The sequence below is a fragment of the Tursiops truncatus genome, chromosome 13 (genome assembly GCF_011762595.2).
Source record: "Tursiops truncatus isolate mTurTru1 chromosome 13, mTurTru1.mat.Y, whole genome shotgun sequence".
NCBI lineage: Eukaryota > Metazoa > Chordata > Mammalia > Artiodactyla > Delphinidae > Tursiops > Tursiops truncatus.
Genome location: NC_047046.1, coordinates 74,773,436 through 74,801,023, shown reverse-complemented (window position 1 = coordinate 74,801,023; position 27,588 = coordinate 74,773,436). Strand labels below are relative to the sequence as shown.

General features: G+C 39.0%; 1 protein-coding gene across 2 annotated transcripts in view; it reads right to left on the bottom strand.

Moving 5' to 3' along the window:
* CDH20 (cadherin 20) overlaps positions 1–27,588 on the bottom strand; it is a 69,581-nt gene that overhangs the window by 34,046 nt on the left and 7,947 nt on the right. For both annotated transcript variants that reach the window (XM_019937163.3, XM_073790788.1), the window contains exons 4-6: positions 25,192–25,359; positions 20,518–20,705; positions 4,713–4,966 (exon numbers count right to left, since the gene is read on the bottom strand). In XM_019937163.3, the coding sequence (XP_019792722.1) occupies positions 4,713–4,966; positions 20,518–20,705; positions 25,192–25,359 (610 nt within the window). The remainder of the gene's footprint in view (positions 1–4,712; positions 4,967–20,517; positions 20,706–25,191; positions 25,360–27,588) is intronic.

Below are 27,588 nucleotides of genomic sequence, written 5' to 3'. Positions count from 1 at the left end.
GGGGAGGGATACATTGGGAGATTGGGATTGATATATACACACTACTATATATAAAATAGATAACTAATAAGAACCTACTGTATAGCACAGGGAACTCTACGCAATACTCTTTAATGACCTATATGGGAATAGAATCTAAAAGAGTGGATATATGTATATGTATAACTGATTCATTTTGCTGTAAACCTGAAACTAACACAACATTGTAAATCAACCATAATCCAGTAAAAATTAATTTAAAAAAAGTTGCCAGTGGAATTCCCTGGTGGTCCAGTGGTTAGGACTCCGGGCTTTCACTGCCGAGGGCCCAGGTTCAATCCCTGATCAGGGAACTAAGATCCCACAAGCTGCGCAGCATGGCCAAAAAAAAAAAAAAAAAAGTTGCCAGCAATTGCAGTCTCTATCTTAAAGTTGTTGAAACTGGGAAATACTGCCCATTTGATGGGAGTAAGTAGTTTCTTTACTTTAGTGCATTGTTTTTCAATCTGAAATAAATATGGTGGGTTGTGACTAGTGTAGAAAGAACATGTATATGTATGCCAGACTGTATTCCAGTAAGGGTAAATATTGATGGTAAAACTTTTGTTTCAATATAAATAAATAAATAAAGTATATACCAGTATATGTATTATTTGGTAAAGTATTTTGTTTCGAGTATTTATTTTTTCCTGCAGAGATTCAGGATGACTGTTCAGAGAATTAGGAATTAAAGGGAAAGGTTACCACTAAAGGCTGGAGAAGTTGGAAACATTTCAGTTCTAACTCTCCAAGTGTTGGGAAATTTAAATAAGTAAAGTAATGCTTCTCTCTGCTTCTGACCCTGTTACTGTAGCCAGGCACTGCTCTAAACATCTTACCTGTATTGACTCATATAATACCCACAATAAACCTATGAGGTAGGTACTATTTATCATCCCCATTTTACAGGTGAGAAAACTGGAGCATGGAAAGGTTAAGACATTTACCCAAGGTTGCACGGCTGGGAATCAAACCTAGGCATATGGAATGTATGAGATTGCTTAAGGAAACAAAGCCTTAACTGTTTTTTGAAGATAGATTAAGCCATGATAGCCGACAGTTGACTATTTAATAAAGAATAAACACATGCCTACAAAGTTAATTTAAAATTAACTGGAGCTTTTTTTTTTTTTTTTTAGGTATAATTAGTGATTTAATTTTAAAGTTTACTGGCTATTTTAAGATTTGAATTTATCTTAGAGAAAAAATACTGGTTGGCTCCTGACAGTCTTTTCTTTCAGCTCCCCAAACAGGAGAAAAGCCAGCCATTCAGCCCACAGAGCTGTAACCCTGATGGCAGCTCTCCAAGTTGTAGGCATAATGCTGAGGGGAGAGGCAGCCTATGATGAACCAGCTTCCTGCATTCAAACCTACAAGGCCATAGCAAATGTCACAGATGGTAGGGGAGATGGAATGATGGAAATAACTGACAGAACCCATGACAGTACTGCCGCTGACACACTGAGAGGAAACGCTGCAGGCCTGCCTCAGAGAAGCCTCCCTCAAGTGGAATTCCTCTTCCATTTCCCAGGCGGGGCCTGAATTGAGGCAATGATAGCATTCATTACTCTGAATGGGACGCTGGGCCAATTTTCAGGACTCAAGAGAACAAATTTAAAGGCATAGATACAGATAGAAAATGAGGAAATTGGGACACACTAATGAATTACGTAGGTGGTTTTCCTTTCTCTCATCATAATATTCTCATATGTATAGGCATAACATACACATACAGAACTGCCTTCAGCCAACAGTAGCTGGTGTTCGTTGAGCTCCCTGCTTGTTTACTTGGCTGAGGACATTCTCTGAATTTAGGAGTGCTTTTGGAGGTAGGGTGTCATGGACAGGCTCCCTGAATCCATACACACTCTAGGAAGGCACAGGGCGACAAGCTGTTTCCATACGAGCAGGAGCCTATTTCAGTTGCCTAATGGTTCAGTTTCCTGCTTGCTAGAAATTCCTCGAGCATTTATTAAAAATTTAGGTGATCCAAACATGGTAATTTTCATGTACATATAACTAAATCTGGAGACTTAGTTTTGGACTTTACTAATAAATGATGACCAGCTTATATGCCTGAACACACCATAAACTTTCTAGAAATGAGATTATAAAAGTCCTGATAATCTTTTTTAAAAGTTCAGTGACCTTTTATCCATAACATTTGAACCTCAGGTGGTATGTTGTTTTTTGGGTGATTTAATATGAATTTTCTTTTTAGGAATGTGAACCTCATTTATTTGCAACAAAAATGTACAAGATAGACAAGTGGCATATGGCATATTCAGATTATTTTTAAAAGAAAATAACTTTTATAGTATAAATAAGGAGAAAACAAGCAATTTGGTGAAAGATAATGTAGGAAAGTACTTTCCAAATGGGTTTATTAAGTAATAGCCAGAGATTTGACTTCTAGTTGCTTTTCCTTCTCAGAATCCAGGACCCCTGGTGTTCTGCTTGGCTCCAGAGACCATTCTTTGTTCCTGTGGGACAGTACAAAGGGTCAGAGACTCTATCTCACAATATGAATTCTGTTCCTTCTTTCCAGCCGAAATGCAGAGGGACGATTATCTCTAGTTATGATAAGTGGAATTCTGCTTTATCCTCTGTGCCTGAACGCTTATCGTGTTTATCGTGTTACCTCCAGGCCTGTGGCTGTTGCCTTGTTCTTGCCAGTTTCTCTTTCAAGACCTAGAACCCTGCACTAGAATAAGCCCAGTGGACCCTGCTCTATGCCTCCCGCCTATTCACTCTTGGATTCCTCCTGACTGGGATGTATTGGACTACACAGGCACCCTACTATAGACCTCCCTGATGTTAATTGCATCAGTGCCATGCCAGCCAACTGACAGTTTTCAGTGGCTCATCATCTGAAGCAGCATTTTCGGTTAGCCAGACAGGATTCCCTCATTTTGTATCCTCATTTTGCTCCATGCCAGCAGTGGATCTAGGCCTGCTGGTGTTTCTCCTTCCTTCCTAGATATGTGTTGAGATAACGACTTTAGTCCTGAATAGTGCACATTCGCTCTAGGGGTGTGTGTGTGTGTGTGTGTGTGTGAATTTCCTTGTTTCTTGACTGCTTTCAGTCTCTTTTGCTTGTCATTTAGTAGTGTGACTCCTGACAAAATCATTTTTCCAGTGCTTACCATGTAGGAGTCCAGAATCAGAATCTGGAAAGAAGATGTGGAAGCATCCACTGGATATTCTGATTGACTCTTTTAGAAATGAGATCTGATTTTTTTCAAACTGTGCTTGTTTTATTTCAAACACTTTCCCTCCATAAAGTTTTATTGTCTAGAGTTTTTTCCCACAGTAGTGTCTCTGATATGAATAGATTAATCAGAAGATAGATATATATTCTTGGCTTCTGATATAACTATAATATTTATATTACAAATATAAATTTATAATAGAATTGGTTTCATTTGTGTTGTTGTTTTGGGGATAATATTTCACTAACTTCTATTATACATTTAGAAAGCTTAAGGTTGAAATATCACTTCTATAAAATTGTTACAGCTCATAAGGATTAGTTTTCTTCTAAAAATCAAATATCAGAATTCAAGCAAAATAATTTTAGCCATTTTAATGCCTGAAAATGTAAAATGTTTGCTAATTGGTTAGAGGAAGCAGATTTCCCCCATATGGTTAAACTCAGGAGAGACCCATCTTTATTAGACTACAAAAGCACATTTTCATTAAATACAAAATGGCATCAGGTGAGGAAGGTAACCAGCCGACAGAAAAGGCCTTTGATGAATCAGGGTGTGTTTAAAATGTGCTATCTGCCCTAAAGCCCTAGATCCATTTGTGTAGCTTTCAACAATTAACGTGACAGATGGCCTCAAACAGCCTTGGAATCCTGATCTTTTGTGTCAAGCTTCACAGGCTTGGCAGTTGCTCTGGAAGGTTGAAGTGTCAATCTGTCCACCAGCGGTTTGCACTTTGGTTTCATAGTCAACAGGAGATGGCCATGGCTATAAGAGCAGCTCTCTACCCCTCCTGAGGGCGAAGCATCTAGGTTGGAATCTTGATGTTCAAAACATACTTTGGAGAGGTTGTTATGTGGGCTTGCAATAGAAAGCCAGTCTACGTGGCATCAAAGCTGTTGACAACAGTAGTAGTTTCTGTGTCTGTTCTTTGTATAGTATATGGAAATATGTGTTTATATATGTGTTTTCCATTTTTTAAAGTAAAAAAGTCAAAGGTTCATAAAAATTAAAAGAATGTACAATAATCACCTTTATATTCACCACTAAGATTCAACGACTTTTAATGTTTTGACATCTATGTATCTGTCTATTTCGCAGTATCTGGGGACTTTTTAGATTGTTACCACTCAGGGGATGCTACTAGCATTTTGTAGGTAGAGGCTAGAGATGCTGCTAAACATTGTACAATACAGTGAACAGGCAGCCCCCTCAACAAAGAATTATCCACCCCCAAATGTCAATAAGGCCACAATTGAGAATTGAGAGGTGTGTGTATGTGTGTTGCTGAACCATCTGACAGTGAGTTGTAGACATAATGGCACTTCATTTCTAAATAACATGAAAAGTCCACGTTATTTAAGAAAAAAAGAATTTAAAGAAATAGAGTGTCCAGAGATGGAAGAAGCAGAGAAAAAGTGCTAGAAAATTAGATATAAGGGAAGATTCCAGGATATAAGGATAAGGTGAAATGTGTAGAAAAACCTGATTGAGTTGTTGGTCACATCTGGATCCTTGGCAGAAATGATCTGTATGGTTGTTCCAATTGCCACATCTTCAGGTACCTCCACAAAATAAAAGCCAGGTTCAAACGCAGGAGGCTCATCCACATCTTCCACACTGATGTGCACTGTGGTTGTGTCCTGAAATGGGCCTAGGTTCAGAAAACGCATCTCTAAGTGAGGATTGGCTCCCTCCACTTTTAAGGTGTAGCTTTTCTTGGTTTCAAAACTCAGGGGCTGAAAGTAATGACAGGAAAATAGATCAGTTAGGAGCATATACGTCAGGGTTCTAAAGGATGGATGATACTGCTGGCTAGTGGGTAGATTCTCAAATGCATTAAAATGGTGGAAAAGAGGCAAGAGGAAAAATAAGGGAATTTTTTCTTTTGTTCCATGGTTCTCGGAACGCGGGCCTCTCGCTGTTGTGGCCTCTCCCGTTGCGGAGCACAGGCTCCGGATGCGCAGGCTCAGCAGCCATGGCTCACGGGCCCAGCCGGTCCGCGGCATGTGGGATCTTCCCGGACCGGGACACGAACCCGTGTCCCCTGCATCGGCAGGTGGACTCTCAACCACTGCGTCACCAGGGAAGCCCTGTTCCATGGTTCTTGGTCTTAATGTCACTTTCAACAATTTGGGTAAAGAAAGTAAGGAGGATGCTAAAGGAAGCCATTTTGCTGATGAAGAAAGGCACTGAACCCTGGGCAGGGCTGACTTAACTTGTCTACTCTTTAATCAGCATGGTCATCTTTAGAAATGCTTGTTCATTTGAAAAGGTGTCATGATAATTAAGAGAGAGTTTGAGTTCTGTTTCAGCGTATCCATACAACTGAGGCCTAGGCTTTTCTGTTTTCTTTGAAAAAACCCAGTTCTTGAGTACAAAGGCAATAGTGATTTTATTCCAATAAACTATCAATAAACACCTCACAAAGTTCTCAAAGCACTGTGTCAGATCAATATTTGTGTGTTTAGTTTATCATAGACAATCTTTTTTAAAAACCTAATCCAGTACCTCATTTTACAATGAAAGAAACTGAGACTCAGCGAGCTAGCAGACTGGCCTAAGCTGATGCGGTTACGCTATGTCAGAGTAGAAATGCTGCTCTTGATCTGTAAATTCCTCATTCAAGGCTCACCCCCAAAAGTTTAACTTTGTCTAATAAAACCCCATGTCATAAAATATAACTTTTTTGGTGTTTCCTTTTTTGGATCTATCTCTACCTTCAGAATGTTTTATGTCAAAATAAATACAGCACTTTAGGGCAGAAAGTGGACTTGAATGCCATCTCAAGAATAATCCATTTGTGTTTCTTTTTTTTAACTGACAAAAATGTATAAAAGTTTAAAGCAAAATATCATTAAAATATCAAAATATCATTAATATAAAATATCAAATATCAAAATATCAAAATATCATTAATAATTTAAAAAATGATGGAAACTCAATTCTATAATTACAGAGGATAGTGAAGCAGTTACTAAAGCTTAAAAGTCACATGTCAACTTGGTGATGACAAGTTTTTCTAGCTAAACATTTCATTCATTTGTCCCTTTTTCATAAAATGTGCTGAATGTCAGCACATTTCATGTTAGAAAGAGGCATGTGTCTAAGCAACTGGTTTGGTTTTGAGAAACAAACAGCAGTAGGAATTGCTTTAACTGAATTTGTTATTTTCAAATTCTAACAAAAAGTTTTTTGTTTGTTTTGTTGCTGTTGTTGGTTTACCACTGGTCCTGTATTTACTTAGCACCATACTTTGTACTCTTCGTTTCATGGAGTCCATCGTTCCCATTTGAACAAAGTGGCCATTTCCACCAGCCGCCCTGTGTCCGTAGTTCTTAGTCAAAAGGCAGGGTTTTCATAAACAGGGAAATCTGCCACTCAGGTTTCAATAAATTTGAAGGAATAGGTTTACCAGTTTATTTTATTTATACTACTCTTTTAAGTCTAGACATTTATCTTTCCTGGTAAATTACACTGTATTCTTTTAGAATTCTTTCCTTATGTAGAAGTAACCCAGAGTGGACACTGATTGTTTATGTTAGGTTTGAGCTAGGCAAAATATGTTGTTCCTTTAATTTTAAGTCATTTTTCTAATTTGGTATGAATTTTGTAAAAATTAAGATGTAACTTACATACATTAAAATTCATCTTTTTTAGTGTAAATTTTTGTAGGTTTTGACAAATGTATACAATTATGTACGTGTCTCCTATGATAATTAAGATATAGAACAGTTCCATCACCCCATTATGCCCTGATCAGTACCTCTTTGTGGTCAGGTCCCACCCCCCTGGCACCCATTGATCTATTTTGTGTGCCTTTTACAAGAATGTCATATAAATGCAGTCATTCAGTAGGTAGTCTTTTGAGTCTGGTTTCTTTCACTTAACATATGCATTTGAGATTCATTCATGTCATTGTGAATGTGGAGTTTGTCCCTTTTATTGTCAAGTAGTATTCCATTGTATGGATGTACCACAGTTTGTTTATCCATCCTCCACTGGAGGTACATTTGAGTTGTTTCCAATTTCTGATGGTTATGAATAAAGCTACTATGAACATTTGTATACAGGTTTTTGTGGGAACATAGGTTTTCATTTCACTTGGGTAAATACCTAGGAGTGGGATCATAGGATTATTTGGTAAGCATATTTTAAATGTTATAAGAAACTTCCAAACCAATTTTCAAAGTGGCTGTACCATTTTGCATTCCCACCAGGAATGTATGAGAGTTCTGGTTGCTCCACATCCTAGTCATTATTTGGTTTTGTCAGTTTTTCTGGTTTTAGCATCCTACTGGCTGTGAAATGGTTTCTCATTGTGGTTTTGTTTTGCATTTCCCTAATGCCTAATGATGTTGAACATCTTTATATCTTCTTGAAGAGTTCTTTATATATTTTATATTAAAGTCTTTTATCAGACAGGTGATTTGCAAATATTTTCTCCCAATCTGTGATTTATTTTTTCACTCTTTTATCAGTGAAGAAAAGAAACTCTTAAAGTCTCATTTATCACATTTTATTTTGTAGATTGGGATTTTGGTGTCATATCTAAAAAAATTACCTAATCAGGGTCACAAAGACTTTCTTCTCTGTTTTCTTCTAGAAATTTTACAGTTTTAGTTTTTCACATTTAGGTAAATCATCTATTTTGGGTTTATTTTTGTAGCTATGAATCAAGGTTCTTTATTTTTTTTTTTTGTATACAGACATACAATTTTTCTAGCACTGTTGAAAGACTAGAGCGAGTTTTTAATTATTGTTAAAATTTCTTTTTAAATAAGTTACTCAGTGATTTTTATATTATTTAAGATTATTGTCTCCCTTAAATAATTTTATTATTTAAAATTTAAAGAAAACATTGCCTTAAATACCCTAAACTTTAAATTGCCCATAATTGATATGAGTTTGACATTTCTGTCTAGAAAAGTTTTTGTACTTGTTTTTACATATTTAAATAGTAAATCAAAGAGTAGTAATGTCTGAGAACCCAAGTTAAATTCAAGAAATTTCCTAGAGTTGGAGCACGTAAAAATGAAGTTATTATATCCTTGAAAATTGAGTAATGAAGATCATGTTACAAAATAGTAATGCAGTTCCCCTAAGCAGCATTAATCATTCCCTCTTCTTTTCCCATAGCACTTTGTCTTACTTCCGTTATGGCTCTTCTTATTTTGTATTATAAATATTTCTTTCTGTGTTGGTTGCCTTCATGATACTAAAGGGCAAAGATTATGATTTAGTCAGATTTTTATTCCCCAGTACCTAGGGAGGGACTAAAACCCAAAAATGTTGTTACATTGAGTAGTGCAAAAGTGTTTCAGTGTATTAACATGTATTGATACTAGTTGAGTGATGATATATACAGACTTTACGTTGCCATATTTCAATGATTTAAAGATACACATTTTTTTGTATTTTGACATTTTGGAAATAGGGTTGCTTCTCCAATTGATAGCATCTTATAATTGCTGCAGGCCCAACGAGAGGTAGGATGTAGTTGTCACCATTTGTGCTAGCCAAACCTGGTCAAAGTCGTTCATGTACTTCGGTTGTGTTCTGCACTTGTTGGTAATACATGTGTTGAACTTTACTGCCTTCTAAAATGTCTTCAGAAAGATTGTATTATGATTCAACATTGAAACAAAAGTTGCTGTGTAGGTAAAATGGTATGGAAACAATAGCAGGGAATAAATCTGATATTAGTGAAACAAATATGTCTGTGTCTGCAAGGGCTTTTCCAGTAACTACAAACAAAGGAATGAGAAAGCATTGTATCATTCAAATTAGCAGGAGGTTTTTTTTTGTGCGTGTGTGTGTGTGTGTGTGTGTGTGTGTGTGTGTGTGTTTTAAGTGATATATAAAACAGTGATGGGGGATGTGTCAGGGAGGACCTTCAAGATGGCAGAGGAGTAAGACGTGGAGATCACTTTCCTCCCCACAAATACATCAAAAATATATCTACATGTGGAACAACTCCTACAGAACACCTGCTGAATGCTGGCAGAAAACCTCAGACTTCCCAAAAGGCAAGAAACTCCCCATGTACCTTGGTAGGGCAAAAGAAGAAAGGAAAAACAGAGACCAAAGAATAGGGATGAGACCTGCACCTCTGGGAGGGAGCTGTGAAGGAGGAAAAGTCTGCACACACTAGGAAGCTCCTTAACTGGTGGAGATGGGGGGGTGGGTGTGGAGGGAAGCTTTGGAGCCACGGAGGAGAGTGCAGCAACGGGGGTGCAGAGAGCAAAGTGGAGAGATTCCTGCACAGAGGATCAATGCTGACCAACACTCACCAGCCTGAGAGGCTTGTCTCCTCACCTGCCAGGGCGGGTGGGGGCTGGGAGCTGAGGCTCAGGCTTCAGAGGTCAGATCCCAGGGACAGGACTGGGGTTGGCTGCGTGAACACAGCCTGAAGGGGGCTAGTGCACCACAGCTAGCCGGGAGGAGTCTGGGAAAAAGTCTGGACCTGCTGAAGAGGCAAGAGACCATTGTTTTGGGGTGCATGAGGAAAGGGGATTCAGAGCACCACCTAAATGAGCTCCAGAGATGGGTGTGAGCCACAGCTATCAGCTTGGACCCCAGAGACGGGCATGGAATGCTAACGCTGCGGCTGCAGCCACCAAGAATCCTGTGTGCAAGCACAGGTCACTCTCCACACCTCCCCTCCTGGGAGCCCTGCAGCCCGCCACTGCCAGGGTCCCGTGATCCAGGGACAACTTCCCCGCGAGAACAGATGGTGTTCCTCAGGCTGTTGCAACATTTTGGATTCTGCTGCCGCAGGCTCGCCCCGCATTCCATACCTCTCCCTCCCCCCGGCCTGAGTGAGCCAGAGCCCCTGAATCAGCTACTCCTTTAAACCCCTCCTGTCTGGGTGAAGAACAGATGCCAGAGGGTGACCTACGTGCAGAGGTGGTGCCAAATCCAAAGTTGAACCCCAGGAGCTGTGGGAACAAAGATGAGAAAGGGAAATCTATCTGTGCAGCCTCACGAGCAGCGCGTTAAACCTCCACAGTCAACTTGATGTACCCTGTATCTGTGGAATACCTGAACAGACAACGAATCATCCCAAAACTGAGGTGGTGGACTTTGGGAACAACTGTAGACTTGGGGTTTGCTTTCTGCGTCTAATTTGTTTCTAGTTTTATGTTTACCTTAGTTTAGTATTTAGAGCTTATTATCACTGGTAGATTTATTTATTGATTTGGTGGCTCTCTTCCTTTTATTTTATATATATACATATATATTTTTTCCCTTTTTCTCTTTTTGGGAGTGTGTATGTGTATACTTCTTTGTGTGATTTTTGTCTGTATAGGTTTACTTTTACCATTTGTCCTAGGGTTCTATCTGTCCGTTTTTTATTAGTATAGTTTTTAGTGCTTGTTATCATTGGTGGATTTGTTTATTGTTTTGGTTGCCCTCTTCTTTTTTTTTAAATTACATTTTATTTTAATAATATGTATTTTAAAATTTTTATGTTAATAACTTTATTTTATTATTTGTCTTTCTTTATTATTTTTTTCTTTTCTCCCTTTCTTCTGAGCTGTGTGGCAGACAGGGTCTTGGTGCTCTGGCCAGGTGTCAGGCCTGAGCCTCTGAGGTGGGAGAACCGAGTTCAGGACATTGGTTCACCAGAGACCTACTGGCCCCATATAATATCACTCGGTGAGAGCTCTCCTAGAGATCTTCATCTCAACGCTAAGACCCAGCTCCACTTAGTGACCAGCAAGCTCCAGTGCTGGACATCCTATGCCAAACAACTAGCAAGACAGGAACACAACCCCACCCATTATCAGAGAGGCTGCCTAAAATCATAGTAAGTTCACAGACACCCCAAAACATACCACCAGACACGGTCCTGCCCACCAGAAAGATAAAATTCAGCCTCATCCATCAGAACACAGGCACCAGTCCCCTCCACCAGGAAGCCTACACAACCCAGTGAAAGAACCATACCCACTGGGGGCAGAACCCAAAACAACGGGAACTACAAACCTGCAGCCTGTGAAAAAGAGACCCCAAAGACAGTAAGTTAAGCAAAATGAGAAGACAGAGAAATACACAGCAGATGAAGGAGCAAGGTGAAAACCCACCAGACCAAAAAAATGAAAAGGAAATAGGCAGTCTACCTGAAAAAGAATTCAGAGTAATGATAGTAAAGATGATCCAAAATCTTGGAAATAGAATGGAGAAAATACAAGAAATGTTTAACAAGGACCTAGAAGAACTAAAGAGCAAACAAACTGATGAACAACACAATAAATGAAATTTAAAATTTTCTAGAAGGAATCAGTAGCAGAATAACTGAGGCAGAAGGACGGATAAGTGACCTGGAAGATAAGATAGTGGAGGGCTTCCCTGGTGGCGCAGTGGTTGAGAGTCCACCTGCCAATGCAGGGGACACGAGTTCATGCCCCGGTCCGGGAGGATCCCACATGCCACAGAGCGGCTGGGCCCGTGAGCCATGGCCTCTGGGCCTGCGTGTCTGGAGCCTGTGCTCCGCAACGGGGGAGGCCACAGTAGTGAGAGGCCCGCGTACCGCAAAAAAAAAAAAAAAAAAATGATAGTGGAAATAACTACCGCAGAGCAGAGTAAAGAAAAACAAATGAAGAGAATTGAGGACAATCTCAGAGACCTCTGGGACAACATTAAACACACCAACATTCGAATTATAGGGGTCCAGAAGAAGAGAAAAAGAAAGGGACTGAGAAAATATTTGAAGAGATTATAATTGAAAACTTCCCTAATATGGGAAAGGAAATAGTCAATCAAGTCCGGGAAGTGCAGAGTCCCATACAGGATAAATCCAAGGAGAACCACGCCAAGACACATATTAATCAAACTATCAAACATTAAATACAAAGAAAAAATACTAAAAGCAGCAAGGGAAAAGCAACAAGTAACATACAAGGGAATCCCCATGAGGTTAACAGCTGATCTTCCAGCAGAAACTCTGCAAGCCAGAAAGGAGTGGCAGGACATATTTATAGTGATGAAAGGGAAAAACCTACAACCAAGATTACTCTACCCAGCAAGGATCTCATTCAGGTTCGATGGAAAAATTAAAAGCTTTACAGACAAAGAGAATTCTGCGCCACCAAACCAGCTTTACAACAAATGCTAAAGGAACTTCTCTGGGAAGGAAACACAAGAAAAGGAAAAGACCTACAATAACAAACCCAAAACAATTAAGAAAATGGTAATAGGAACATACATATTGAGAATTACCTTAAATGTAAATGGATTAAATGCTCCAACCAAAAGACATAGACTGGCTGAATGGATACAAAAACAAGACCCGTATATATGCTGTCTACAACAGACCAACTTCAGACCTAGAGACACATACAGACTGAAAGTAAGGGGATGGAAAAAGATATTGCATGCAAATGGAAATCAAAAGAAAGCTGGAGTAGCAATTCTCATATCAAACAAAATAGTCTTTAAAATAAAAATTGTTTGTGACAAGAGACAAAGCAGGACACCACATAATGATCAAGCGATCAATCCAAGAAGATATAACAACTGTAAATATTTATGCACCCTACATAGGAGCACCTCAATACATAAGACAAATGGTATCAGCCATAGAAGGGGAAATTGACAGTAATAAAGTCTTAGTAGGGGACTTTAACACCCCACTATCACCAACGGACAGATCATCCAAAATGAAAATAAATAAGGAAACACAAGCTTAAAATTACACATTAAACAAGATGGATTTAATTGATATTTATAGGACATTTCATCCAAAAACAACAGAATACACTTCCTTCTCAAGTGCTCATGGGATGTTCTCCAGGGTAGATCATATCTTGGTTCACAAATCAAGCCTTGGGAAATTTAAGAAAATTGAAATCATATCAAGTATCTTTTCTTACCACCAACGCTATAAGAGGAGATATCAATTACAGGAAAAAATGTGTAAAACATGCAAACACATTGGAGGCTAAACAGTACACTACTAAATAACCAAGAGATCACTGAAGAAATCAAAGAGGAAATCAAAAAATACCTAGAAACAAATGACCATGAAAACACGATGACCCCAAACCTATGGGATGCAGAAAAAGCAGTTCTAAGATGGAAGTTCATAGCAATACAATCCCATCTCAAGAAATAAGAAAAAAACTCAAATAAACAACCTAAACTGACACCTAAAGCAATTGGAGAAAGAAGAACAAAAAAACCCCAAAGTTAGCAGAAGGAAAGAAATCATAAAGATCAGATCAGAAATAAATGAAAAGGAAATGGAGGAAATGATAGCAACAATAAAACTAAAAGCTGGTTCTTTGAGAAGGTAAACAAAATTGATAAACCATTAGCCAGACTCATCAAGGAAAAAGGGAAAAGACTCAAATCAATAGAATGAAACAGAAGAAGTAACAACTGACACTGCAGATATACAAAGGAACGTGAGAGATTTCTACAAGCAACTATATGACAATAAAATGGACAACCTGGAAGAAAAGGACAAATTCTTAGAAAAGCGCAACCGTCTGAGACTGAACCAGGAAGAAATAGAAAATATAAACAGACCAATCACAAGCACTGAAATTGAAATTGTGATTAAAAATCTTCCAACAAAAAAAGCCCAGGACCAGATGGCTTCACAAGCAGATTCCATCAAACATTTAGAGAAGAGCTAACATCTATCCTTCTCAAACTCCTCCAAAATATAGTAGAGGGAGGAACACTCCCAAACTCATTCTATCAGGCCACCATCACCCTGATACCAAAACCAGAGAAAGATGTCACAAAAAAAGAAAACTACAGGCCCATACCACTGATGAACATAGATGCAAAAATCCTCAGCGAAATACTAGCAAACAGAATCCAACAGCACATTAAACGGATCATACACCATGATCAAGTGGGGTTTATTCCAGGAATGCATGGATTCTACAGTATATGCAAATCAGTCAATGTAATACACTGTATTAACAAATTGAAGAATAAAAACCATATGATCATCTCAATAGATGCAGAAAAAGCTTTTGACAAAATTCAACACCCATTTATGATAAAATCCATCCAGAGAGTAGGCATAGCGGAAACTTACTTCAACATAATAAAGACCATATATGACAAACCCACAGCCAACATCATTCTCAATGGTGAAAAACTGAAACCATTTCCACTAAAATCAGGAACAAGACAAGGTTGCCCACTCTCACCGCTGTTATTCAACATAGTTTTGGACGTTTTAGCCACAGCAATCAGAGAAGAAAAAGAAATAAAAGGAATCCAAATCAGAAAAGAAGAAGTAAAACTGTCACTGTTTGCAGATGATGTGATACTACACATAGAGGATCCTAAAGATGCTACCAGAAAACTACTAGAGCTAATAAGTGAATTTGGTAAAGTAGCCGGATACAAAATTAATGCACAGAATTCTCTTGCATTCCTATACACTAATGATGAAAAATCTGAAAGAGAAATTAAGGAAATACTCCTATTTACCATTGCAACAAAAAGAATAAAACACCTAGGAATAAGCCTACCTAAGGAGACAAAATTCCTGTATGCAGAAAACTATAAGATACTGATGAAGGAAATTAAAGATGATACAGAAAGATGGAGAGATATACCATGTTCTTTGATTGGAAGAATCAGCACTGTGAAAATAACTATATTACCCAAAGCAATCTACATATTCAATGCAATCCGTATCAAACTACCAGTGGCATTTTTCCCAGAACTGGAAAAAAAATTTTACAGTTTGTATGGAAACACAAAAGACTCCTAATAGCCAAAGCAATCTTAAGAAAAATGGAGCTGGAGGAATCAGACTCCTGGAATTCAGACTATACTACAAAGTTACAGTAATCAAGACAGTATGTTACTGGCACAAAAACAGAAATATAGATCAGTGGAACAGGATAGAAAGCCCAGAGATAAACCCACGCACATATGGTCACCTTACCTTTGATAAAGGAGGCAAGAATATACAATGGAGAAAAGACAGCCTCTTCAATAAGTGGTGCTGGGAAAACTGGACAGCTACATGTAAAAGAATGAAATTAGAACACTCCCTAACACCATACACAAAAATAAACTCAAAGTGGATTAAAGACCTATATGTAAGGCCAGACACTATAAAACTCTTAGAGGAAAACATAGGCAGAACACTCCATGACATAAATCACAGCAAGATCCTTTTTGACCCACCTCCTAGAGAAATGGAAATAAAAGTAAAAATAAACAAATAGGACCTAATGAAACTTAAAAGCTTAAACTTAAAAGCAAAGGAAAGCATAAACAAGACAAAAAGAGAACCCTTAGAATGGGAGAAAATATTTGCAAATGAAGCAACTGACAAAGGATTAATCTTCAAAATATACAAGCAGCTCATGCAGCTCAATATGAAAGAAAACAGCCCAATCCAAAAATGAGCAGAAGACCTAAATAGACATTTGTTCAAAGAAGATAAACAGATTTCCAGCAAACACATGAAAGGATGCTCAACATGACTAATCATTAGAGAAATGCAAATCAAAACTACAGTGAGGTATCACCTCATACCAGTCAGAATGGCCATCATCAAAAAATCTATAAACAATAAATCCTGGAGAGGGTGTGGAGAAATGGGAACCCTCTTGCACTGTTGGTGAGAATGTAAATTGATATAGCCACTATGGAGAACAGTATGGTGGTTCCTTAAAAAACTAAAAATAGAACTACCATACGACCCAGCAATCTTACTACTGGGAATATACCTGGAGAAAAGCACAATTCAAAAAGAGCCATGTACCACAGTGTTCATTGCAGCACTATTTACAATAACCAGGAGATGGAAGCAACCTAAGTGTCCATCGACAGATGAATGGATAAAGAAGATGTGGCATGTATATACAATGGACTGTTACTTTGCCATAAAAAAAGAAATGAAATTGAGTTATTTGTAGTGAGGTGGATGGACCTAGAGTCTTTCACACAGAGTGAAGTAAGTCAGAAAGAGAAAAACAAATACCATATGCTAACAGATACACATGGAATCTACAAAAAAACCCAAGTGGTTCTGAAGAACCTAGGGGCAAGAGAGGAATAAAGATGCAGACGTAGAGAATGGACTTGGGGACATGGGGAGGGGGAAGGGTAAGCTGGGATGAAGTGAGAGAGGGGCATGGACATACATACACTACCAAATGTAAAATAGATAGCTAGTGGGAAGCAGCCGCATAGCACAGGGAGATCAGCTGGGTGCATTGTGACCACCTAGAGGGGTGGGATAGGGAGATTGGGAGGGAGATGCAAGAGGGAGGGTATATGGGGATATATGTATATGTATAGCCTATTCACTTTGTTATATAGGAGAAACTAATACACCATTGCAAAGCAATTATACTCCAATAAAGATGTTAAAAAAAATTAAAAATAAAACAGTGATGAGAATTCATGGCACCTTAGGTTTGATGAAATTCAAAAGTTTTCTGCATTGTGGCCTGCCTAAGAGGAGAGTGGACTTGAAACAATTGTTTATGGTATGCTGGAAGATGGAAGACATGCTGAAGACATAAGATCATGCTCATATAGAAAAAAGAACATTCTGAAAATTGTATGTTTCAAGTTATCTTTGAAAAGCATTTAAATTAAGAGACTGAAAATCAATTGATTGATTACTTAAAAGCCAAAAAAGACCCAAAGTACTGGGTAGTAATCAGTGTGGTTTTATGAAGACCCAATTCTATCAATTCAACTTGATTTCTCTTTTTGAAAAAGTGTGTGCTTTTTTAGACAAATAATAGGCCTAAGGGAAATAAATCAAAAGCAGAACATTTCTTTCAATTTTACATGACATTATTAACGACAAAGTAGGAGGATGGGTGTGGATCAAGCATCTGAGTGAATGTTGTTCCAAAGGTATAGATTGAGCAGTCAATAGCCTCCAAAGTATTTATTGTATTTGACTTGTCCATCTACTCAACTTATTGACCTCTCTTTTAATTCCATTTTCTGGCACCTCATAGGTTCAGAAGAGAAATCCAAATGACCTTGGCAAAGTTGATACATGTTTTGATTAGACATGGATATAGTTTTAGCAATGACAGTGAAAGACAGTGTTCTGTCTTACAAGGCTTAATCTTTTTTCCTGGTAAGGGAGCTGGAGAAACGACATTTTGAGGTTCCTTTCAGATACAGTCTATGGCCATACCACCCTATCCAATCTCATCATATACAAAATTATAATAGTTAATATTTTTTAAATTAATGGCTTATAGTAAGGTCTAAGATATATTCTAATAATTTGACATAAATTAATATTATTTTATTATTTAGAATTATATACTATTTAAGATATAAAATAAAATTTAAAATATATTGAGAACCTCAAAAGCTCTTCTTCTGATTGCTTAATTCTTTAAAGATAATCTTTGCATTAAAGAGATAATAATTATCCCAAACTCTGAGCTTTTACCTCGTTTATAGTTACCAGTCATGATAGGCAATGTATTATTAATTTTTAGCTTGAGGCATGCCACATAATAGGGGAGTGTTCTTAATCTTATGTCATACAACAACTTGGTATTATTATTCTAGTCACCTTTTACAAAGTATTATTAGTTCTCAAAGAATATGAGTAAAGTAAACTGCAATATTTAAATTACATCCAGATTTATATGATGGTTCCAAAGCTAATGTCAGCATTTTGCACTGTTTTGAGGTCATTGTGTGCTGGTTATAAAGATTTCTGGTTGGAGGAATGCTGGATATATCTGTTCTTTTGCTGTACGTGATTGCACCTTAAATAAATAAGGACAAACATGTGAACTCTTCCCTTCTTCCTTTCTAAAGCAGTGTTAATTCAGCTCTATGGAACAGCATAGAATAAAGTTATTATTGACACATTAACTTGTGCCACATTCTAAGTTATGACTTTGTTGCTTTTGTCAAGGTCATCAATGACCTCCCTGTTCTTAAAATCTGTGATTAATTTTCAGTGTTTTATATGACCTTTAGCAGCACTTATCACAGCAGCACTTACAGCAGTCACTCTCTTCTCTTGGAAACAGTTTCTTTACACCTTCCAGGACACCACACTCTCCTGATCTTCCTTCCGCCTCCCTGGGCTCTCCTCCTCAGTCTCCTTGCTTGTTTTTGCTCTCCCTGACCTTGTCACGTTGGGCTGCCACAGGATTTATTTCACTGCCCTCTTCTCCATCTATGCGGGATCCCTTGGAATATTATTATTTTTTATTTGCTTTAAGTACCATTTATGACTCTCAAATTATCAGTCCAGAACTCTTCTCCAAATTCCAGACTCCTATAACCAACAACTGCTATACATCTCCACTTGGGTGTCTGATAGACATTGCAAACGTAACATGCTCAGAACTGAATGCCAGTATTTCCCCATATCACTTAGTGCCATCTCTATTCTTTTTGTTACTCAACCAACTCCTCTTTTTCTTTCATATCTTCATCCAATTTGTTAGGAAATCCTGTTGGTTCTACTTTCAAAATATATTCAGATTCTGACCAGTTCTCACCACATCCGTTCCCAATACTGTAGACCAAGCCATCATCATCTCTTACCTTGATTATTGCAATAGCCTTTCAGCTGGTCTCCCTGTTTCCATTCTTGCCCCCTTATGGCCTTTTCTCAACACAGCTTACACAGTAATTATTTCATAATAAAAGTCCAGTGATGTCACACATCTGTTAAAATCCTTCAGTTCTCCACTTTAGTCAGATTAAAACCCAAAGTCCTTAATCTGCCTACAAGGTCCTAACACAATCTGTCTCCCTTGTTACTTTTCTGACCTCATCTCCTTCTGGTCTCCCTCTCCAGCCTTATAAACCCCCTTGCTGTTCTTGAAACAAGCCAGGCAGAGTCCCACCTCAGGTCGTTGACTGGCTGTTCCTTTGTCTGGAACACTTTCCTCAGTATTTCCAGTCCACTCCCTCGTTTACAGGGCTGCCATTTATGGTTCTCACTGAAAGTCATTTACAGGGCTCCTCCGAGGGTTGTGCACTGTCAGCCTGCCCAACTCTGTGCTGTGACTCTGCCCACTTCAAGTCTTTGCATGAATGTGACTTCTGTGTGAGGCCAGTCACAAGCATGCAATTAAATTTGAAGTCATGTTGGCTCTTCTGATCTTGCTTTGTTCTATTTTACACCCCCTCCCACATAGCACTTATCACTTTCTAATATCCAACTTTATTGACTTACTTGCTTTTTTTTTTTTTTTTCCTGCGATACGCGGGCCTGTCATTGTTGTGGCCTCTCCCGTTGTGGAGCACAGGCTCCGGACGCGCAGGCTCAGCGGCCATGGCTCACGGGCCTAGCCGCTCCGCGGCATGTGGGATCCTCCCAGACCGGGGCACGAACCCGTGTCCCCTGCATCGGCAGGCAGACTCTCAACCACTGCGCTGCCAGGGAAGCCCTACTTGCTATTTTTGATTGTCTTCTTCCCCTTACTAGAGTAAACGTCAAGAGGGCAGAGGTTTTCAGTTGTTTTGCTTACTCTCTACATTAAATGCCTAGAACAGTGCCTGGCACATAGGTAGGCACTCAACAAATCTTTGTTGAAGAAATAATTTAAGATATCTTGGGTTTTAAGTTGTATTTGAAATAGAGGAGAAGGAAGATGAAATCAATACTTTTTTGAATTAATGTATTTTATCAGATATATTTATTAGGATGTTAAAACTTCAATTATTTTTAGGTTTTATCTTTCAGCTGAGTATGTCCGTATGTGCTTTATGCCACAGAATCGATAGCTTACATTCAGAAAACTTATTAACTCACTATGAAAACTTATTAACTTATTATAACTCCTTACTATGAAGGAGTTCCAAGTGGTAACATCACTCAGCAGGTGTGTTTGATAAAGCCTTTCCAAGTCTGATTAGCATCTTTAGGTCTTTAAGTAGCAATTTAAAAATCCCTGCGTGTTATTTATTGATTAATAATAATAGTATAGCTTGCTTTATTGTTGTTTATGGTATACTGTGGTAAAAGTGACGTTATTCAAATGCAGATATTGGTCAAGTCATTAACATCATTAGGGAATTAAGCTACAGCAGTTTTTTAAAGTGGCTAAGTAGTTAGCTAGAAGTGACATATTTATAATACATTTTTATCATGACTTGGTACCCTTTCTGTAAAATGATGACACAGCCAGTGTTCACATGTAAACAAAAGGAGTAAGAGGCTTTTTTCTTAATGATAGGAAAGTGTATCAGAGGATTTGAAGCAATACGTATCAATAATATAACAGTCCTTACTAATATTTCATACACATTCAAAGCCTCCATTGAAATGATTTGGAAAAAGGAGTTGGATTACCTTCTTCACAGTTATGATGCCGACTTGGAAATTGGGATCTGTGTTAATGTCGAATGCATCTGCACCATCTCCATCCACAATAGTGTACTTCATCTCTGCATTAATTCCTTCATCCAAGTCCTTGGCAAACACCCTTCCCACAGTAGAGCTAACCGGAGCTGATTCCAACACACTCATCTGATAATGTTCTGTGAAGAAGAGTTAGAACATGCATTTTTTGTAATCTGTTACTACCAAAAAAAAGCCTCTTCTGTATCACATCATGTCCACCATGCTGTGCAAAACATCTTTTTCATGGTCCAAAAGTTAAAACTCGAGTTTTACAGATGAAAAAACTGAGATCCAAAGAGGCTGAGTAAATGTTATTGGGTCATAGCCTGCACTGGATGTTTGATAAGTAGGTGCCAAAATACCTTGATCATAATCCTAGGAGTAGGACAGGACAAAAGCAAAAATATTTCTCATCTCAGTGAATCTACCTTCAGAGTGGTAGGAAGTATCAGTACCTTGCTTTCCAATCTTTTCTTCCTAATGAACCATTTCCCCAAATGTTAATTACTTCTGAGAAAAATAGAAAAAACATTGTGGTCACAAAGTATGTATTTACTCTGTTCACGTTTCAAATGCCCACATTTTCCTTTGAAGCCTGGCCATGATGCTGAATGCCTCTCTCTATGACCACCTGCCCAAATTTAATGGAGACCAGTGATCTACAAAGGAGGACCAGCCATGGAGAACAAACTCCACCAGCTTCAATCTGTCCATGCACCTGGGACTGCCCATTGGCAGCTTCTTCATAGACAGATCTCTGATGCTTCTTGTTCTCTTTTCCATAATAGAATGCCCGCAGAGTTCTCACATATGTAAGAAACTCAGAGCCAGTAATGTTCTCCCTTTCAACTTGATACCCTGAATTCACTAATTCAGTTCATTTTTGTCTCCACGAAGTAGTATTTTCATTAACTTACATTCTCTGGGGCTAAACTTTTTGACATTCTTCATTATTTTGTCAGTCATAATGTGAATAACTAAATATTAAACAATCACATTTTCAATATGTACATGGCCTCTCTGATTCTAATATGCATTGCAAGCTGTGGGGATGTGAACCTGGGAAGTCTGGGATGTGATGGCTTGAGTCTCACAAAGATTTGGGGAGGCTGACAGCACCCAGCCAGCTCACAGCACCCTCCCCTGCACAGGAGGAGAAATGATGACTGTTCTTTGCCAGCATGAGCCAGGAAATTGCTAATGTCTGTACTAAACTGGAGGCACTTGGATTTCATGATCTCTTTACATTCACTTCCAAAGTTGTTGATGGATTAGACTTTTCTATTGCAGAACACGTTTGGGAAAAACAAATAATTTTCTCCAGGAAAGCTGTATGTTCTGTGTTGAAACAAACATATAATTTCTACACATAATGCATTATATTAGAAATAAATAGTCTGAGGTTTTGACATTCCCTTATATCTGGTTCAATTAAAGGTGACTGAGCTTGTTCAATATAAAATAGTAGGTGTGTCATTGTGTTGACACCTAATCAGTTATGATAATATTTGTGAAAAAGAAGGAAAGTGGGATTCCTAGAATGAAGAATCAGAAGATTAATAATGCCTAAGAGTTTATCCAAGGTAGGTTATGGAATAATGAGATCATTTAAACTTAGTTTTAGCAAATAAGAGAAATAATTAATGGTGAGATAAAGAAAATTTTTTATAAGCCCAAAAATAATGACTATTTTACTTTTTTTTTTTTTTTTTTGGCGGTATGCGGGCCTCTCACTGTTGTGGCCTCTCCCATCACGGAGCACAGGCTCCGGACGAGCAGGCTCAGCGGCCATGGCTCACGGGCCCAGCTGCTCCGCAGCATGTGGGATCTTCCCAGACCGGGGCACGAACCCGTGTCCCCTGCATCGGCAGGCGGACTCTCAACCACTGCGCCACCAGGGAAGCCCAATAATGACTATTTTAGAGGAAGCAGAGATAATGTGTGAACAATGTTTAGAGACACAGAGATTACTTTTATACATTTCCATTTTGTCTTCTGTGCAACATAGTCTGTGTTTCCACTCTATTCTAGGTTCTTCATTATTTAAAAAAAATGACGACTCAAAATGTGTGCTTTAGAATGGTGTTAAGATGTTGCCTTGTGGGGCAGGACTAAAACCCCCAGTTATCACTGTATTGTGTTATGCTTCTGTGAAGCTGCCGTGTTTGGGGTGATATTGAGACAGGCTGGGACCTGGGCCCCTTTGCTGCAGGGCTGCAGTGCTTGCACCTGGACACACCTCTCCTCCAGCAACAAAAGACAGAGAAGCTATATGAGACTAAAAATAACTGGGTCCATGCACAGTTGGGGCAAATTCTGGACAAAAGATACAAAGAGACCAAAAAACCCACTGCCACATTTGAAGGGCCCAGAGCAAATGCAGGGTACTGCGCCTGCCCCCTGCACACACCACCACCTAAGTGGTGGGCAGACCTCCCCAGCCACCCCTCTGTCCTGACCCCTGGACACACCCCTACCCTCAACCCATATAAGGAGTGAGCTCGCCCCCGCGCAGGGAGCAAGCAAGGGAAACTGTTGTTCTCACTCGCCACTGCTGCAGCGGGGTCCCCAGTAAAGCCTTGCCTGAATTTCTTGCCTGGCCTCTGATCAATTTCTAGTGATAAAGGAGGCCAAGAGCCCTGGTAGGTAACATACAACTTCCCTGCAATATGTCCAGATCTACATACTGTGAGCTGTGTAAGAACTTCGTTCTTCCCTTTATGCCTCAGAGATACTGTCTAGTGTCAAATTACAAAGCCAGATAGGATCAAGGATGTTCAAGAATCTGTAGTCTACAGTGTGCACAGTGTGAGCCATTCATGAAATAATAAAGATGGAACCCCCAGGGTCAGCAAAGCAATTAAGAAGCCAATCCATATGGCATTTCATAAACTGTTTTCATGATGCACTACTATTCTGATTTGTAGAACCAATCAACTTAGTAACCTACTTATTTGTACCACTTGTGAAATATTTAATATACTGTCTTTTAGTTTCACGAAATCTCATGGGACTTTATGGATACCAGTTGTATGTAAATATTTGAGTTCTCTTCCTCTGTTTACATAGATAAAATAGATGGCTTCTTGGTTTGACTGACTCAAAATGTAGCTATTCAGCTGATGGTCTGGTTTTTAGTTTAGTTGTTGTTGTTGTTTAACCTGATTCCCCCTGGTTAAGTCTTTCACCTGGAGTTGTGGCTGCTGCTCTCACTTCTCCAACTGCTCCCTTTTAGGTATCTGCTTCTCAAATTCACATCTCTGTTCCTGGGCTCCATTCCACAGTCATAGCTCTATATTCCACCTTCCTTAAGGACCTTCAATCTGATTGTCCTGCTGTCACTTCATATTCAAATTGGAATTTGTCTTCCTCCTTCCCTGCCACTAGTTCCATTATGTATCCTCTATTTCTATCAGTAGTACAATTCTTCTCCCTGTCACCCAGACTTAGAACATCACTGTCATCTTTGATTTCATCTTCCCTTAGCCAAGAAATCAAGAGACAGAAATCGAAGTTTTCTTATTTGCCCCATTCCACCCCTTCTGCTGTTTCCTTACATCCTTATCAGTTCAAATCTGGACCACTCTAAAAGCCTTCTAACAGACTCTCCTGCTTCTAGTCTCCACCCCTAGCAACCAGTGCTGTACGCGGCTATCATATTAGCCTTCCTTTATGTCTCTCACTTGCTCAAAAACTTCGCAGTGACTTCCTTTAGAAATATAACAAATTTGAAACACTGAAGAGCAGGTCTTCATTTTAGGGATCTTTGAACATAAAATTACATTTGCAGCTTTATTTCTAGGTCTTTATATCCCATATCTAGGATGTTGCCCAAAGCAAATATTTTTTGAATGAATAGCTTCCCCCTTCTGGAATGTTTTCCTTTCTTCCTATTTGAATCCTTTATATTCTTCAATTCCCTGCTGAGCTCTCATCCTTTTATTAAGCCTTTACTCATCTTGGTTTCTTGTGAAGGCTTCATTCTACACTAACCAGGTGGCACAGCAAATGCTGCTTCCTGGTTAACTTTTGATGAGTATTGAGTATGTACTCCCCAAGTGGACTTTAAGCTTCACAGGGGCAGAGACTGGGTTTCAGTCATCTTATGCCCCTCATGCCCAGGGCCCTTACAAAGCAGGTGCTTGGTACCTGCTTGAGAATTGATTGGTGAAGGTGGTCAGATGGGTCACTATGTTCACCTCCAGCTGTGCCTTAGTTTCCCTGCATGCATTCTCAACAAGGGCAATATTGCCCCCTAGGGGGCAAAAATCGATTCTTGTTGGGGAGAGGTGAAAAAATCTTAGATACTTATTATATATTACAATGGTTTGTGGCTCTCTAAAGTTCAGCCCTACCCAACAAAGTCTTACTGCTTAATATTTAATTTTATGGGGAGTGGTCAGGGCATGGCAATCAAGAAAAAAAGAGTTTAAACACTGGTTTAGTGCTATGGGAAGTTGGTATCTAGAAGGGAAATAATTATGTGAGAATTGCATGATAAATGTCAGAAAGGAATCCATGAAAAATTGAACTCAAAGAGGGACTCAGGCCTTTCTCTTTCACCGCTGTCACAGCTGCATCCCTCTGGCTTGAGACCTATACTCTCACTGGTTAGGTACTCACTCTGGGGAAAGCGGGGTGGGTTATCATTGACATCTGAGAGGGTGATGTTGACCGTTGTGGTCCCAGCTAATCCGCCAAGCTGCCCTCCCATGTCCTTGGCTTGGATAATCACTTCATAGTATTCTTTGGCTTCTCGGTCCATGTTCATGAGTGCTGTCCTAATTACACCTGCAGAATAGAAATGACTTTGTTTTTAAAAACAAAACCACAAGTTCCATTTTAAAGATTGGGTTCTAGGCTTCTCCTTGTGCATTGTTAATGGCTAGAGTTGAGATGCAAGTCACATCTTTTATTAAATTTGAGGTCAGAATCCCAGCGTCAAAAAAATGCTGTGCTTAAACAAAGGGTGAATAAATAACTATTCCAGCCGGCAGAGCTTCGTGGGCCGATTTCCTTTGGCAACATTACTGAGAAAGAACAGGAGGTGGCAGCAGTGCTTCTCTAACAGGCTGGGGGACTGGCAGTCTGAGACAGTTTCAGGCTGCTCTGTCTCACCAGACAAAACGGGCTTCGGGTCCAGAAAATAAAGCCTCATATGCCTGCAAATCTGTGATTTTAGATAATTCTCCTTTAGCTCTTTCTTTCAGCCCCTAGAGCCCTTGTAGTGTGAATGACTCTTCTTTAGGCAACTCGTTCCTAGTCTGCTTTCTCCTGCCTCCACAGTAATTGTAAGCAGGGTTGGAATTCAGATTTGCTTTTCCTTTATATGTTCATTCTGTTTTGTTTTCTGTTTGTTTTCCTTTATATGTTCATTCTGTTTTGTTAGGTTCTGCTTACCTCTGTGCTTCAGTGCATTCCGTGAGCTAAGACATGAAAGATGCTCTGTGAGTTGTTTATTTTTAACAGACATATAGGATGATCTCCCCCCGACCGTAGGTAGCAGCACTGCCGTATGATGATATGGTTTCAGTTAGGAAGAGGGGTCTAAGTCAAAATCCTGTGAAATGCGTTGTTTTGATCCTGCCAAGGATGTGTGGTAATGTTTTATATTCCTTTGAACACTTCAACTTAGAAAAGTTGACTTCTGTGCTCTCTAGGTAAAGATTAAAGGCTTGTTTACTTCAGGTTTACAACATGACCCTTGGCTAAGCAGACCTTTTGCATGCCAAGGGAAGGAACTGGGAACCACAAACCTGTCCCCATTTTACTCCTATAATATATATATATTGCATTATAGTAACAACATTCTAAAGTGAAATATTTGGCATTTTCTTTTTTTAAATGGCCTATGGGCATGGCATTAACGATCTTTTCATGTATTTTTGAACTTAACACTATAGATGCCCCCTGGGAGCTGTCAAAATAATGTAAGTTTCCTCTTGGGATGTAAAGGACACATTACCGACTTCCTGTCTGTATTTTTCCTCCCTGTGGGCACCCCCTCAGTCTCCCTCCCTCCATCTGTAGAATGGTTAAAGTTACTGTTTTATGGAAGTCCCTAACAGCAACCTTTTTTCTTTCCTCCTACTAATGTATACTCCCTCACTTTCTACTTTTATGATACAGTTTTCCAAATGCCTGGTTCCCCTGAGGACTTCTGGAAAAAAATTATATCAGGTTGCTAATAGAAATGTGTTTTTTCTATTTCCTGTAAAGGGATGACTTTGAGTGTTTGTCATTGACTTTATCTCTGTGGCTGTTTCTTTACTCAAGTTTTGTGTTAATTACTCTTCGGTCCTCAATTTTCCTGTATGTGAAATGGGAGTAACAACACTTCCATATATTTCACTAGTTCACAAGATTATTGGGAGGCTCAAATATGGTAATATTTATGAATGTATTTTAAAAGCGAGAAAGTCTGGCACAAGTGCAAGATAATAATCATAATAATTGCTCTGCCCAACTTGAAAGTATTAAAGGGAGTCCTAAAACATAAATTCTGTAGTCAAAGCTCTTGGGTAAAACTGAAAACAAAACAAAACAAAAATCCCAAAGCCAAATTGATTTGTTGATTGTTGACGTGTTCTTTTGTAGCACATTGCTCCTTACCTCCTTACCCACCCAGTTCTCTATGCTGTCCTCCCTGTTAGAGTGTCCCACTTAGCACCTCCTTTTTGGGGGGCCACATTCCATGCTCTGTGCTCTCTCCCCCCTCATCACATTCATCCACTCATTCTGGCCTTGCTCTCTGCTTAGTACGGGGTGGCTCAGTGGGAAGAACATCAGACCACATGTCAGGGGACACCTCTACAACCAGAAGTACTTTGTTAGGTCTCTGTTCCCAATTTCCTTATCCTTTAAGTGAAGAGTGATGGACTGGATTATTCCCCTAAGGTTCTTCCTAGTTTCAAAATCAATTATTCTAGTTCTGTAGTGAGCCCAGGTTAATATGCCAATCCTCTTAGATCTTCTTGGCGTTATAAAAGACCTTACTCCCCGGGAATAAATACAACCATG